The sequence below is a fragment of the Rhinopithecus roxellana genome, chromosome 6 (genome assembly GCF_007565055.1).
Source record: "Rhinopithecus roxellana isolate Shanxi Qingling chromosome 6, ASM756505v1, whole genome shotgun sequence".
Classification (NCBI taxonomy): Eukaryota; Metazoa; Chordata; class Mammalia; order Primates; family Cercopithecidae; genus Rhinopithecus; species Rhinopithecus roxellana.
In genome coordinates, this window is record NC_044554.1 from 93,941,174 (window position 1) to 93,957,064 (window position 15,891).

The 15,891-nt window shown below is 39.6% G+C and overlaps 1 protein-coding gene across 2 annotated transcripts in view; it reads left to right on the forward strand.

Moving 5' to 3' along the window:
* The window catches only part of SUGCT (succinyl-CoA:glutarate-CoA transferase), a 737,208-nt gene that overhangs the window by 612,153 nt on the left and 109,164 nt on the right, over positions 1 to 15,891 (forward strand). For both annotated transcript variants that reach the window (XM_010364257.1, XM_010364259.1), the window contains one exon: positions 6,148 to 6,211. In XM_010364257.1, the coding sequence (XP_010362559.1) occupies positions 6,148 to 6,211 (64 nt within the window). The remainder of the gene's footprint in view (positions 1 to 6,147; positions 6,212 to 15,891) is intronic.

A 15,891-nucleotide genomic window follows, 5' to 3' on the forward strand; every position in this document is an offset into this window, starting at 1 on the left:
CTACCTGCAACTTACTCAGTTAATTCAATTTAATTTTAAAAAATTCAGTAAGTGTTTATTGAGCATCTACCAGATAGTGCCAGATAACATTCATGGCACTGCGCATATAGCAGGGGACAAAACAGATAATATTATGTAACAATAACAGACCAGTGGTTTCTGCTTAATTAGAAAGTTTCCCTTAAAAGGCAGTAAGCTTCATGAGGGCATGACCTTGATTTTTCTGTGACCCAGTTTTTCCTCAGCACTTAACAATGCCTGGAACATTAATATGTGTTTAAGGCTTATTGTTGATTATCATTCATTACTGTTAGTACATTCAATATGTGTTCAATGAATGTACCAGAGCCACACATCTTGAACTTGATGGAGCCAGAGTTTGAACACCGTCTATTGGTAACAGGAAAAACAGTTGCCACTTCTTCTTGTGAGCACACTCTGCACCAGGGCCTATGCTCAGGGCTTTATACTCATCATCTCACTTCTTCCCTTAGAAAGAGATATTATTATCCCCTTTTTACTGATATGCTTTTTTTAAAAAATTTTCTGTTTTTTAAATTTTTTAAATATTTTTTTTGAAATGGAATCTTTCTCTGTCACCCAGGCTGGAGTGTAGTAGCACAATCTTGACTCACTGCAACCTCTGTCTCCTGGGTTCGAGCAATTCTCCTGTCTCAGCCTCCCAAGTAGCTGAGATTATAGGTGCACACCACCATGCACACACTACTATGGCTGGCTAATTTTTTTTTTTTTTTAGTAGACGCAGGGTTTTGCCATATTGGCCAGGCTGGTCTTGAACTCCTGAACTCAGGCAATCCACCCACCTCGGCTCCCAAAGTGCTGGGATTAAAGGTGTGAACCACCACGCCTGGCCACCGATGAGTGTTTTGAGCCTTAGAGTACCTAAGTGCCTTGCCCAATTCTCTTCAAATCCTTCCAATTTTCACAGCCTTTGTATCTGTGGTGCCAGAGTATCCTTGGCTACCTGCAATGGTGCAGGTCAGTTTATTAACTAATAGGACCACATGGTGCCATGTAATCTATTCGACTGATTTTCTTTCCCCACTGAAGTGACTAATTTGTTTTACAGAATTGACCACATCAACTAGTTATTTTAATGGTAAATCAAATAATGCTTTTCCATTTTTTTTTTCTCTCCAACTGCCAGAAATCTGGCTAAATTAGACACACCTAAATTATAATCCAAGATCAGCCACTTAATAATCGCGAAATCTTGGACAAATAGCCCCTCTAGGTTTCTAACACCTTATCAGTAGAGATGAAGATAATACTTCCTACCTAGTCTGGTTAATGAGAGGATTAAACGAACAAAGCTTTAGCTCCTAACACAATGCCTGACCCTTAAGGAGTTTTGTAGAGCAGCATCTGCTGTTATTACATTTATCATTGTTGTTTTTAAGCTTAACATCTAATTTCAATATTATCTTTGTTCTCTGTTCTTTACTAACCTCCCTGACCTAAGTCATATTATCTTAATCTAACAAATCATCAACTTCTTTCAAGATAAGCAGAGTTACTTACTTGCTCCTCATTGGATTTGTTCCTTTGTTATGGAGCTTAAACTGTGTTATAACAATTTATATGACTGTTATAAAAAAGCTCTCTTATTCTGTACCCTCTCTTCTAATTACATACATTTTTAATGCAGGTTCATTCATCTTTTTACTGCCAGTTTCTTCATTTTGCCTAGCATATGAGTGCTATGGTGTTTGTTGAATTGAATGAATAGGTCATATCATTATTCACTGTGAATAGATAGGTCAGTTCTCTTTTGTGCATTATTGCTAATGCCATTGATGGTATTACTTTGATTCTGATATGTGTAAGGACAGTGTAGTGTTTACAAATATCATTTGTGTATGTAATTTCATGTCTTTTCGTTTGAATATTCCTCTCTCATTTTCCATAAATAGTTTCACTGTCTATAGAAAGGGTATCAATGTTTATATTTTGCATTTTTTGTCTTGCTAGTGCTATATTACAAATTTTTTTCTTCTGCCATTTCTGCCATAGGACTTTATAAAAAGACTTTCTTACTTTCACTTAAACTTTTATTTCCCACGTTACTTTAAGGTATACATTTTACTCTTTCCCCCCATCATTAATACATTCCATTTGACTCTGTCATTAGGCTGTCAATCTGTAAAATGCTTGAGAAAGAAAGAGAGACCTTATTTAAATAGGCCTGATACTTTGCTAAAGAGGTTGGCACACTGTCTACAATTCTATTCTTGTCAAGAATAGGCTTTTGAAATTTCAAGGAGAAGAAATGGAATTTAGAAGAGCTACTAAACCATGAAAGACCTAGGAAGGATAAAATAAGTAAAATGAAGGAGAAAACAGTAAAATCCAAAGTCTTTGCCAAATGGACAAAATTCACTACAAATTTCTAGAGAAATTCCCTGCCTTATATTGAAATAACTCAATATGCAATAAAGAATGCCCCGAATGGCCAGACCTAGCACCAAGGCATGAAACTCTCTTCAAGCCTTGAACATCTTAAGGGAAATTGTAGCAGTTGATTGTTACTGGTCAGAAAATGAAGCGTTTTTAAATTGAATTTCTAGGTTAAGGTGGTAGAGGTTGGGGTGTTGGGGCCAGATGAGAAAAGAACAAGGAAACATTTAGTAACCATTCTCCAAAAAATGTTACGCAAATAGTGGTAATAGGTAGTTCCTTCATTTCCAATGAAGTTTAGAGGAGATAAATTTAATCATGTAGCAAAGTTAAGTGTCAAACATGAAAGGGAGTTGAACGGTAAAACCTGAAAGGGTAATGAAGCAGGAGAGATTTATGTTAGAATTCGGACAGACTTCCTGGGTTCTGAAATCCTCTAATATGTTACTAAGCAGAGCAGGATTCGCCCCACAAACAAGGCTGGAGAGTTTTCCAAGATTCCAAGTCATTAGTCAGGGTTTCCAGGGACAGCACTGCCACAGACCGCATTGTTCTGTGGGATATTCTGACCTGATTCACGAAGAAAGCCTATGGAATCGTATGGACTTCACACTTTATATAAAAAGGTGGGTAGCAACCAAGCAGGGGAATACATCCGTTCCTTCTGAACATGGGGCTCACACCAGCCCGTTTGCCTCATAATTGCATGCATGCTACAGCAAATGAGAGACTGCAGTTAACTTCCTCTGCCGAACGTAAGAAGAATTTAAATTTTTGCTTAAAACAGAATGGTTTTCAATGCAAAGGCATTGATAAGGTTAAAGTTTCATACTGAAAATATCCTATATAGACAGCAGTCGGCATAGGGGTGGAGAAGTACACTCTTTAAACTGCTTCCGTGGAAAATTTCAATCAACTGCTAGCTTTTGCTTCACAAAACTTTGACATATGTCCCTTGACCTTTACCAACTACCCTTTCACGTTTGACACTTAACGTTTGCTACATGATTAAAATTCAGCGTTAATTAATTTCAACACTATCAGTTAAGTTATATTTAGCTAAGAACACTCACTTTTGTCTTTCGTGAGTAGCACTGCAGTGTTATTACAAAGAGGTAGTCAGGAGGGCAACAGAGATACGAGGAGAGAAGAATGATTCAGTGTGCAGATAATTGTTTTGAGTGAAATTTAGCTCGGTATTTTTGTTCCTGTCCTCAGTAGAACTGAGATTTAGCACCTCCCGTTGGCATTTAGCCCCCACCCCCACATAGGAGGAAGCTGTGCTGGGCGGGTGCTGAGAACGAGCCACACCAGAATTAAATTATAGCACAATTCTAACACTGGCGAGAATTTTATCTGGCCAGCTCTTGAGTACAAACCCGGTGATCCCAAAAGAAAGAATCTCTGTGTGATGTGTTATCATCCTCAATGAGGGAGGTTGACATCGTTGCTTAAAGAGCATCACCCAAAAAGTGGTAACCATTCCGAAAGGAACCAGGCGCAGCCAGAATATTTAGCCATAGCAAAACTGTAGTTCTACACTTAAAAAGTCACCCATGAAGTTGTCTTATTGATGATTTATTTTGTGATGTGACCAAAAACTCACTAGAAATGAATAAAACCCAAGAAATTTAAGCTCTTTCTCTGAGTTTAGCAAAGTGAGAAAACATTTTATTAGTTTCTTTATTCCATGCTCTTTTACTCTGTGAATAGATTATGGTAAGAAGGTAGATAGGCAAATCTTACTTTTACCTGAAGCTCAAAATGCTGTAGAACCATTGTAACCGCCACTCTTTCGGATGCTGGCATGAAATTGTGGTCTGTAAGATTACTGTGCCACTGAAATACTTCTGTCCTTTAGATGCACGTACAGGACAGGAAGAGAGAGGTTCTCTGCTTGGTAGATAATACAGGTGAAACACAATTTATAGGTAAGATACCCATAAATGTAAGATGATAGTGCAGGTGAAACACAATTTATAGGTAAGATACCCATAAATGTCTTACTGAGGTTCCAGTAATAGATGTTGGATTCTTTGAGACGGTATAACCAGGTAGCCTCCAATTGTTTGTTGTTGTTGTTGTTGTTGTTTTAAAAAAAGAAAAAAAAAGTAGCATTTCTATTTGTGTATCACAGAACATTTTGCCTCTAATAATTCAACACTTATGTTCCAGAATTTGGTTCCATGCCCTCCGCTCATCCACCACTTAGAGTTGGAGGGCACTGCAGATTTTGTCTTTTTGCCTACCCCCGGGAAACATTCCAGCCTTCATTTGCCAGGGATTTAAGTTGCTTCATTTCAGCAGTCAAGTGATTCAGCATCAAGTATATTTCTCTTGTCAGGCACTGGTAGAATGTCCCTGCACTAGTAACTGGCCTTAGATCTTAATCCCAAGCCAAGGCTACCTTATGTTCTTGATGGGACATTAGATACCTGTCTAGGTCCCATTGTTGTGGGATTAGGAGGATTAGAGAGAGATTCTGGGGTATATAAAGGAAGGTATTTTTTATTATTGAGTGTATTTAGATTTAGTAGATTTAGTGTTTAAAGATTGGGTTTAGAATAAAGATAGCATTTGATTTTTATATATATTTTATAAAAGGGGGTGGGTTAGTTTGAAGTAAGTTTATAGTGTGTGAAAGTAGGGATATAGAGGCAGGATAAAGATAGTTAATTAAATTAAAATAGGTTTATAATTTAGGATTGTATATGATTCTTGTTAAGTAATTTAGATGTTTATTATTTAGGTTTTGTTTTAAAGAGTTTTGTATTGGTTTATTTTATAATTTTTATTATGGTGTTTAGATAATTGTAGTTTTAGGTTTGTTTAGGTTTTTAATGATTTTATTGTATTTTTTAGATAAAATAGAATATTTGAAGTTATTATAGAGAATAAAAATTTATAAAAATGTACTTATTATTGTCTTTGAAATAAATTAATTTAATATGGAAAAATTTATTTTATTTTATTATTATTTTTTAAATTTCCTGCCTCACCGTTGCATGAGAACCTAATCAGCCCTCTGGGATGAAGTCTCTGGCTTTTTTACTCCAGTATCCTGGAATCCTGTTTCTGAACTCTAGTCTTTTGCTTAAGGTCTTGACTACCATTGAAAACATTCCTGGTTCAGCTTCCCTGTGCACGCCTCTGACCTGGGTCTCCTCTGGATTTGCTGTCTGCTGCTCATTTGCTTGTCACAGCAGCCTTGAATCTTTCCACCTCCAGCAGTCACCGAGCCTTCTGGATACTATGATTTATTCTTCAAACGGACTGACTCCCCATACCTTCTGCTGCACAGATTTCCAGGGGCATGTGTACCACCCCAGTGTGCTGCTCTGTTTGAGGTGCTATTTCTTGACCTTGGCCGAGTCCTGCCATAAGGTTATGCAGGAAAGGGCTGAGCTTTAATATTAGGGGAGCATCCATAGATGAAAGAGAGGAAATCATCTGCTATATTTAGGGGCAAATAAAAATTTTAAGAGTGGGAAGGTCTTATTGAAATGTTTTCTAGTCCATGAATCCTCTAGTCTTTTTTGGCTTCATTTGGTGTATTATAAGATGAAACATTTTTATGTCAAATAGTTACTATCAAATGAAAATTTTAAACATCTCTGTGTTTTGCCATATCTTTCTTTGATGTTGACTGAATAGATGACTATCCATGCCTTGTAATTGAAGATAGTTTTATTTTGTAAGTTATTTTTCTCTCTGTTTTTGCCTTTTCAGGTATTACACAATGGCCTTATTATGGAGATGGAGCATCCAACTGTGGGGAAGATTTCCGTCCCAGGTCTGAAAAGTTTTGGTATTTTCTCCGACACCTTTCTTTATTAATTGTCCCATATGCTGTTTACTACAGGTAGCTTATGAGCTCCCAAACAACTTTCCAAGACATTATCCAAATTTATAACTTTGAGTAAAAGGGGAATGCTAGGACTGCACTCACAGAAATGTATGATGAGACTACGGCATTGTGTCTTAGTTCTAAGGAGTGTCAGATTGCCACAATGACAAAAAAAAAACACTCGCATTTCTTAATTTCCTTTTGTGTAATCACGTGCTCACGAAAGTACGTCATGTAATTATCAACAGGTTGATAGTAATAGGTATGGCCAATAATAAGAAATAGAGTGTGGTTCATATGAGAATTGGAAAGAAAGCCAGGCAAGATATAATTGGAGTCCAGGGAAGGCTACTGACTGCCCGGGCTCGGCCTTTTTCTTTCAGAACTGTGATTTAAGGTATGGATCTTGGCTTTACAGATCAAGAAACTAAGTGTTTTCAGTACACCCAGAATAGATTGAATTTTTGTAAGTTGACTCATACTAAACCAACTCACCAGAGACCGCTGCCTAAGCTGAAATGCCAGCTTCTTCACTTGCAGAGGGAGCTCTCATTTCAGCAGCCAGTAGCCTCATGCCTACTCTCAAAGCATCCTCTTAGGTGGTGCATTTAAACAATAGTGAGAGCTTGTGACCAATACATTTCCCTCCCACAGCCTTCATTTCTCTGATAATCATAATATTACCTTTATCAGATATGTTGTTTCTCTATCCCAGGCATTGCTGGAAAATCCATATTCCAGCAATGGAGTTCCACATTATTTGTTCATTGTGTCCATATTTTCTAGGCTATACACAAACCAAGCACTTATTTTATTTTTTTCTTTTCTTCTGACGGAGGTCAATGAAATTAGCTAGAATATACTTTTTGTTATTGTTTTTTCCTAAAACCATTTCCTGCTCATCTTACTTGAAATTTAGGTATTTGCCAAACTCCTCAGTCACCTCAGTCAGGTGGCATAGAGTATTTACTTCTATAGGTATCTGGTCTCATTTATTGAAGGACTATTCTTGTTAATTTTTTCCTAAATAGAATCTAATTCTAAGATTTGGGATCAGCTTTATAATAATCTCCCATAACCTACCAGATAGTGACCACTCGCACATGAAAAGAGTAAGAAAAGGGAAGTATGATGAATAAAGAAAGCTGAAGAGAAAATTCTACTGTTCAAGAACATAAGGAACATTATGCATGGTTTAAGGAAGGTAACTAAGAGAGCAGGTATAAGCAAATGAAAGACTGAGATCACATGTTCTAGGGAAATGTTATGTGATGTAGAAAAGTGGTAGAAAAAAATGTTGACAAAAGCTAAGAAGTTCAATAGTTAATGCACTCATCTATATTATTGCATGTATACTATGTGCCAGGTACTGCTTTGGGTCCTAAAAATACAAAGGTAAACCAGACAACTTCAGCCCAGTCCACCTGGAGCTGATACTTAATAGGAAGTTGAATAATGTAACAACCAACAACTGTTTCCATAACTGTAAGTCATAAGTGCAAAGAAAGAAAGAAGAATGTGCTGTCATAGAGAATGATGGGGTCAGGTGGGGCCTTCTGTAGTTTAGGTGATCCAAGAAAGTCTGTGTGAGAGGCCGACTTATAACATGACACTGAAGGGCACAAAGAATAGAGGACGAGCATTTCCAGCAGAGGGAACAGCATGGGAGAAAACCCCAAGGTGATGAAGAGTGGGGTGTGTTCTAAGCCAGGATGAAAGGTGGGGAACTGGAGCGATAGGGAGAGCCTAGGGGCCCCGTTAAAGTTGGATTTTCTCTCATTTTAAGTAGGGGAATAAAATGACGCAATTTACAGCTTAAAGCAGGTGTCAGGTTAGGAAGTGATACAGGAGTTTAGGTGATAGTGTCTTAAATTAGGGTCATGGGAATAGAAATAAAGAGAAGGCAGTGGTCAAAATAAAAAATGTAATCATAGGGCTTTGTGTATTAGAAGACTTTAGAAAACATCTGGTCTAGTAGTTTTTGATATTTAAATAGTAAAACTGATTTTCCACATGAAGAACCATAGCTAACACAGATGGAAGCAGAGTTATGCTGATTGATAGGTTAGCACTCCTATTGTTTAGCTTTCCTCCTCTGCCCACCATGCTGTGATCTTCCACACATCTCTCCTTGGAAGTCTGGGCCCTGAAGAACCAGTGATCACTTAACCCCACAAGTTTACAGATGAGGTCATACAGGGGTTGGTATCCCCAACACATTAGAGAAAGGGTAAGCATTTGAAAGTCAAATATGATTATCAGCATGATAATGAGGAAAAAAGTCAGTGGTCAACCTAGAATGAACTCATTGGAGGTAACACTCTTTCAGTCAGGCATGAATTTGCTGACTTTCATTGTAAATAAATGAAAGCTAAATCTCAGGAGGAAGGAAATATTCTTTACAGATTACTAGAAGGGAAGAATATTTCTTTTGCCCACTTTAATTTATAAATGTATCAGGTAGCCATTGTAACAAGAATGCTGTATAAGAAATAACCTCAAGCTGTTAATGGTTTTCAAACATAAGCATTTGTTTATCCCACGCATTTAGATTAACTCGGAAGTTTCATATAGGTTGGACTCAGCCGGGTAGCTTTGCTTCTAGTTCCAGGTCTGGCCAGGTTTAGCTTCTGCCTGTGCTTGGAGTCATTTCCAATCCATGTGTCTCTCCTACTCTTCTGATGGTCACAGCTGCAGAACACTTGGGCAAGCAGAAACTACAGTGCTACATAAGATGTTGGTATACAGCTGGCAAACCCTTCTGCCTGCATTTCTTTTTTTTTTTTTTTTTTTTTTTTTTTATTATACTTTAAGTTCTAGGGTACATGTGCATAACGTGCAGGTTTGTTACATATGTATACTTATGCCATGTTGGTGTGCTGCACCCATCAACTCGTCAGCACCCATCAATTCATCATTTATATCATGTATAACTCCCCAGTGCAATCCCTCCCTCCTCCCCCCTCCCCATGATAGGCCCCAGTGTGTGATGTTCCCCTTCCCGAGTCCAAGTGATCTCATTGTTCAGTTCCCACCTATGAGTGAGAACATGCGGTGTTTGGTATTCTCTTCTTGTGATAGTTTGCTAAGAATGATGGTTTCCAGCTGCATCCATGTCCCTACAAAGGACGCAAACTCATCCTTTTTTATGGCTGCATAGTATTCCATGGTGTATATGTGCCACATTTTCTTAATCCAGTCTGTCACAGATGGACATTTGGGTTGATTCCAAGTCTTTGCTATTGTGAATAGTGCCGCAATAAACATACGTGTGCATGTGTCTTTGTAGTAGACTAATTTATAATCCTTTGGGTATATACCCAGTAGTGGGATGGCTGGGTCATATGGTACATCTAGTTCTAGATCCTTGAGGAATTGCCATACTGTTTTCCATAATGGTTGAACTAGTTTACAGTCCCACCAACAGTGTAAAGGTGTTCCTATTTCTCCACATCCTCTCCAACAACTGTTGTTTCCTGACTTCTTAATGATTGCCATTCTAACTGGTGTGAGATGGTATCTCATTGTGGTTTTGATTTGCATTTCTCTGATGGCGAGTGATGATGAGCATTTTTTCATGTGTCTGTTGGCTGTATGAGTGTCTTCTTTTGAGAAATGTCTGTTCATATCCTTTCCCCACTTTTTGATGGGGTTGTTTGTATTTTTCCTGTATATTTGTTTGAGTTCTTTGTAGATTCTGGATATTAGCCCTTTGTCAGATGAGTAGGTTGCAAAAATTTTCTCCCATTCTGTAGGTTGCCTGTTCACTCTGATGGTAGTTTCTTTTGCTGTGCAAAAGCTCTTTAGTTTAATTAGATCCCATTTGTCAATATTGGCTTTTGCTGCCGTTGCTTTTGGTGTTTTAGACATGAAGTCCTTGCCCATGCCTATGTCCTGAATGGTACTACCTAGATTTTCTTCTAGGGTTTTTATGGTATTAGGTCTAACATTTAAGTCTCTAATCCATCTTGAATTAATCTTCGTATAAGGGGTAAGGAAAGGATCCAGTTTCAGCTTTCTACTTATGGCTAGCCAATTTTCCCAGCACCATTTATTAAATAGGGAATCCTTTCCCCATTTCTTGTTTCTCTCAGGTTTGTCAAAGATCAGATGGTTGTAGATGTGTGGTATTATTTCTGAGGACTCTGTTCTGTTCCATTGGTCTATATCTCTGTTTTGGTACCAGTACCATGCTGTTTTGGTTGCTGTAGCCTTGTAGTATAGTTTGAAGTCAGGTAGCGTGACGCCTCCAGCTTTGTCCTTTTGACTTAGGATTGTCTTGGCAATGCGGGCTCTTTTTTGGTTCCATATGAACTTTAAAGCAGTTTTTTCCAATTCTGTGAAGAAACTCATTGGTAGCTTGATGGGGATGGCATTGAATCTATAAATAACCTTAGGCAGTATGGCCATTTTCACGATATTGATTCTTCCTATCCATGAGCATGGTATGTTCTTCCATTTGTTTGTGTCCTCTTTGATTTCACTGAGCAGTGGTTTGTAGTTCTCCTTGAAGAGGTCCTTTACATCCCTTGTAAGCTGGATTCCTAGGTATTTTATTCTCTTTGAAGCAATTGTGAATGGAAGTTCATTCCTGATTTGGCTCTCTGCTTGTCTGTTACTGGTGTATAAGAATGCTTGTGATTTTTGCACATTAATTTTGTATCCTGAGACTTTGCTGAAGTTGCTTATCAGCTTAAGGAGATTTGGGGCTGAGACAATGGGGTTTTCTAAATATACAATCATGTCATCTGCAAACAGGGACAATTTGACTTCTTCTTTTCCTAACTGGATACCCTTTATTTCTTTCTCTTGCCTGATTGCCCTAGCCAGAACTTCCAAGACTATGTTGAATAGGAGTGGTGAGAGAGGGCATCCCTGTCTTGTACCAGTTTTCAAAGGGAATTTTTCCAGTTTTTGCCCATTCAGAATGATATTAGCTGTGGGTTTGTCATAAATAGCTCTTATTATTTTGAGGTACGTTCCATCAATACCGAATTTATTGAGCGATTTTAGCATGAAGGGCTGTTGAATTTTGTCAAAAGCCTTTTCTGCATCTATTGAGATAATCATGTGGTTCTTGTCTTTGGTTCTGTTTATATGCTGGATTACGTTTATTGATTTGCGAATGTTGAACCAGCCTTGCATCCCAGGGATGAAGCCCACTTGATCATGGTGGATAAGCTTTTTGATGTGCTGCTGAATCCGGTTTGCCAGTATTTTATTGAGAATTTTTGCATCGATGTTCATCAGGGATATTGGTCTAAAATTCTCTTTTTTTGTTGTGTCTCTGCCAGGCTTTGGTATCAGGATGATGTTGGCCTCATAAAATGAGTTAGGGAGGATTCCCTCCTTTTCTATTGATTGGAATAGTTTCAGAAGGAATGGTACCAGCTCCTCCTTGTACCTCTGGTAGAATTCAGCTGTGAATCCATCTGGTCCTGGACTTTTTTTGGTGGGTAGGCTATTAATTGTTGCCTCAATTTCATAGCCTGCTATTGGTCTATTCAGGGATTCAACTTCTTCCTGGTTTAGTCTTGGGAGAGTGTAAGTGTCCAGGAAATTATCCATTTCTTCTAGATTTTCTAGTTGATTTGCGTAAAGGCGTTTATAGTATTCTCTGATGGTAGCTTGTATTTCTGTGGGGTCGGTGGTGATATCCCCTTTATCATTTTTTATTGCGTCTATTTGATTGCTCTCTCTTTTCTTCTTTATTAGTCTTGCTAGCAGTCTGTCAATTTTGTTGATCTTTTCAAAAAACCAACTCCTGGATTCATTGATTTTTTGGAGGGTGTTTTGTGTCTCTATCTCCTTCAGTTCTTCTCTGATCTTAGTTATTTCTTGCCTTCTGCTAGCTTTTGAATGTGTTTGCTCTTGCCTCTCTAGTTCTTTTAATTGTGATGTTAGAGTGTCAATTTTAGATCTTTCCTGCTTTCTCTTGTGGGCATTTAGTGCTATAAATTTCCCTCTACACACTGCTTTAAATGTGTCCCAGAGATTCTGGTATGTTGTATCTTTGTTCTCATTGGTTTCAAAGAACATCTTTATTTCTGCTTTCATTTCGTTATGTACCCAGTAGTCATTCAGGAGCAGGTTGTTCAGTTTCCATGTAGTTGAGCGGTTTTGATTGCGTTTCTTAGTCCTGAGTTCTAGTTTGATTGCACTGTGGTCTGAGAGACAGTTTGTTATAATTTCTGTTCTTTTACATTTGCTGAGGAGTGCTTTACTTCCAATTATGTGGTCAATTTTGGAATAAGTGCGATGTGGTGCTGAGAAGAATGTATATTCTGTTGATTTGGGGTGGAGAGTTCTATAGATGTCTATTAGGTCTGCTTGGTGCAGAGATGAGTTCAATTCCTGGATATCCTTGTTAACTTTCTGTCTCGTTGATCTGTCTAATGTTGACAGTGGAGTGTTGAAGTCTCCCATTATTATTGTATGGGAGTCTATGTCTCTTTGTAAGTCTCTAAGGACTTGCTTTATGAATCTGGGTGCTCCTGTATTGGGTGCATATATATTTAGGATAGTTAGCTCTTCCTGTTGAATTGATCCCTTTACCATTATGTAATGGCCTTCTTTGTCTGTTTTGATCTTTGATGGTTTAAAGTCTGTTTTATCAGAGACTAGGATTGCAACCCCTGCTTTTTTTTGTTCTCCATTTGCTTGGTAGATCTTCCTCCATCCCTTTATTTTGAGCCTATGTATGTCTCTGCATGTGAGATGGGTCTCCTGGATACAGCAGACTGATGGGTCTTGACTCTTTATCCAGTTTGCCAGTCTGTGTCTTTTAATTGGAGCATTTAGTCCATTTACATTTAAGGTTAATATTGTTATGTGTGAACTTGATCCTGCTATTGTGATATTAACTGGTTATTTTGCTCATTAGTTGATGCAGTTTCTTGCTAGCCTCGATGGTCTTTACATTTTGGCATGTTTTTGCAATGGCTGGTACCGGTTGTTCCTTTCCATGTTTAGGGCTTCCTTCAGGGTCTCTTGTAAGGCAGGCCTGGTGGTGACAAAATCTCTAAGCATTTGCTTATCTGTAAAGGATTTTATTTCTCCTTCACTTATGAAACTTAGTTTGGCTGGATATGAAATTATGGGTTGAAAATTCTTTTCTTTAAGAACGTTGAATATTGGCCCCCACTCTCTTCTGGCTTGTAGAGTTTCTGCCGAGAGATCTGCTGTTAGTCTGATGGGCTTCCCTTTGTGGGTAACCCGACCTTTCTCTCTGGCTGCCCTTAAGATTTTTTCCTTCATTTCAACTTTGGTGAATCTGGCAATTGTGTGTCTTGGAGTTGCTCTTCTGGAGGAGTATCTTTGTGGCGTTCTCTGTATTTCCTGAATTTGAATGTTGGCCTGCCCTACTAGGTTGGGGAAGTTCTCCTGGATGATATCCTGAAGAGTGTTTTCCAACTTGGTTCCATTTTCCCCCTCACTTTCAGGCACCCCAATCAGACGTAGATTTGGTCTTTTTACATAATCCCATACTTCTTGGAGACTTTGTTCATTTCTTTTTCTTCTTTTTTCTTTTGGTTTCTCTTCTCGCTTCATTTCATTCATTTGATCCTCAATCGCTGATACTCTTTCTTCCAGTTGATCGAGTCGGTTACTGAAGCTTGTGCATTTGTCACGTAGTTTTCGTGTCATGGTTTTCATCTCTGTCATTTCGTTTATGATCTTCTCTGCATTAATTAGTCCAGCTGTCAATTCTTCCACTCTTTTTTCAAGATTTTTAGTTTCTTTGCACTGGATACGTAATTCCTCCTTTAGCTCTGATAAGTTTGATGGACTGAAGCCTTCTTCTCTCATCTCGTCAAAGTCATTCTCTGACCAGCTTTGATCCGTTGCTGGCGATGGGCTGCGCTCCTTTGCAGGGGGAGATGCGCTCTTATTTTTTGAATTTCCAGCTTTTCTGCCCTGCTTCTTCCCCATCTTTGTGGTTTTATCTGTCTCTGGTCATTGATGATGGTGACGTACTGATGGGGTTTTGGTATAGGTGTCCTTCCTGTTTGATAGTTTTCCTTCTGACAGTCAGAAGGACTCTCTGTTGGTCTGTTGGAGATTGCTTGAGGTCCACTCCAGACCCTGTTTGCCTGGGTATCAGCAGCAGAGGTTGCCGAAGATAGAATATTGCTGAACAGCGAGTGTACCTGTCTGATTCTTCCTTTGGAAGTTTCCTCTCAGGGGTGTCCTCCACCCTGTGAGGTGTGGGGTGTCAGACTGCCCCTAGTGGGGGATGTCTCCCAGCTAGGCTACTCAGGGGTCAGGGACCCACCTGAGCAGGCAGTCTGTCCGTTCTCAGATCTCAACCTCCGCGTTGGGAGATCCACGGCTCTCCCCAAAACTGTCGGACAGAGTCGTTCGCGTCTGCACCGGCCCCCGCTGCTTCCCCTGTTGGTCTTCAGCTGTGCGCTGTCCCCAGAGGTGGAGACTACAGAGACAGGCAGGCTTCCTTGAGCTGCTGTGAGCTCCACCCAGTTCGAGCTTCCCAGCGGCTTTGTTTACCTACTTAAGCCTCAGCAATGGCGGGCGCCCCTCCCCCAGCCTCGCTGCTGCCTTGGGGATAGATCGCCGCAGACTGCTGTGTTAGCAGTGCGGGAGGCTCCGTGGCCGTGGGACCCTCCCAGCCAGGTGTGGGATATATTCTCCTGGTGTGCCTGTCTGCTTAAAGCGCAGTATTGGGGTGGGAGTTACCCGATTTTCCAGGTGTTGTGTGTCTCAGTTCCTCTGGCTAGGAAAACGGATTCCCTTCCCCCTTGGCTTCCAGGTGAGGCGATGCCTCGCCCTGCTTCAGCTCTCGCTGGTCAGGCTGCAGCAGCTGACCAGCACCGATTGTCCGGCACTCCCTAGTGAGATGACCCCAGTACCTCAGTTGAAAATGCAGAAATCACCAGTCTTCTGTGTCGCTCGCGCTGGGAGTTGGAGACTGGAGCTGTTCCTATTCGGCCATCTTGCTCCGCCCCCTGCATTTCATTAGTCCAAGCAAGTTTTATTTTTTAAATGAATTTGTTTTGAGACAGTCTCACTCTGTCACCCAGGCTGGAGTGAAGTGGCACAATATCAGCTCACTGCAACTTCCGCCTACCAGGTTCTAGCGATTCCGCTGCCTCAGCCTCTAGAGTAGCTGGGATTACAGGGATGTACCACCATGCCAAGCTAATTTCTGTATTTTTAGTAGAGACAGGATTTCACCATGTTGGCCAGGCTGGTCTCAAACTCCTGACCTCAGATGATCCACCTGCCTCAGCCTCCCAAAGTGCTGGGATTACAGATGTCAGCCACTGTGCCTGGCCAAAAGCAAGTTTTAGGCTGTATCCAAAAGGGTGGGGAAATACATGTGACTCTTTCTGAGAGAAATTTCAGTGTTATATGGTGAGGAGCATGGGCACAGGGAGAAGTAAATAATTGGAGTAAAAAATTCACTTGACTACAATAGAGTTCTCAGATCCACAGCAATTTTTTTCTCCTTTTTTTTTGTTTTAATCTCCCTTTGGAAAATTCTATTTTTGTTTAATGTTTATAGGGCTTAGTCATCTTTTTGGTATGTCTATCCTGTTATCTTGTATTCTTTCTATAGAGTTATCAATACAGGAATTCCCAGATTTGAGATGAAATGCATGAGTCTA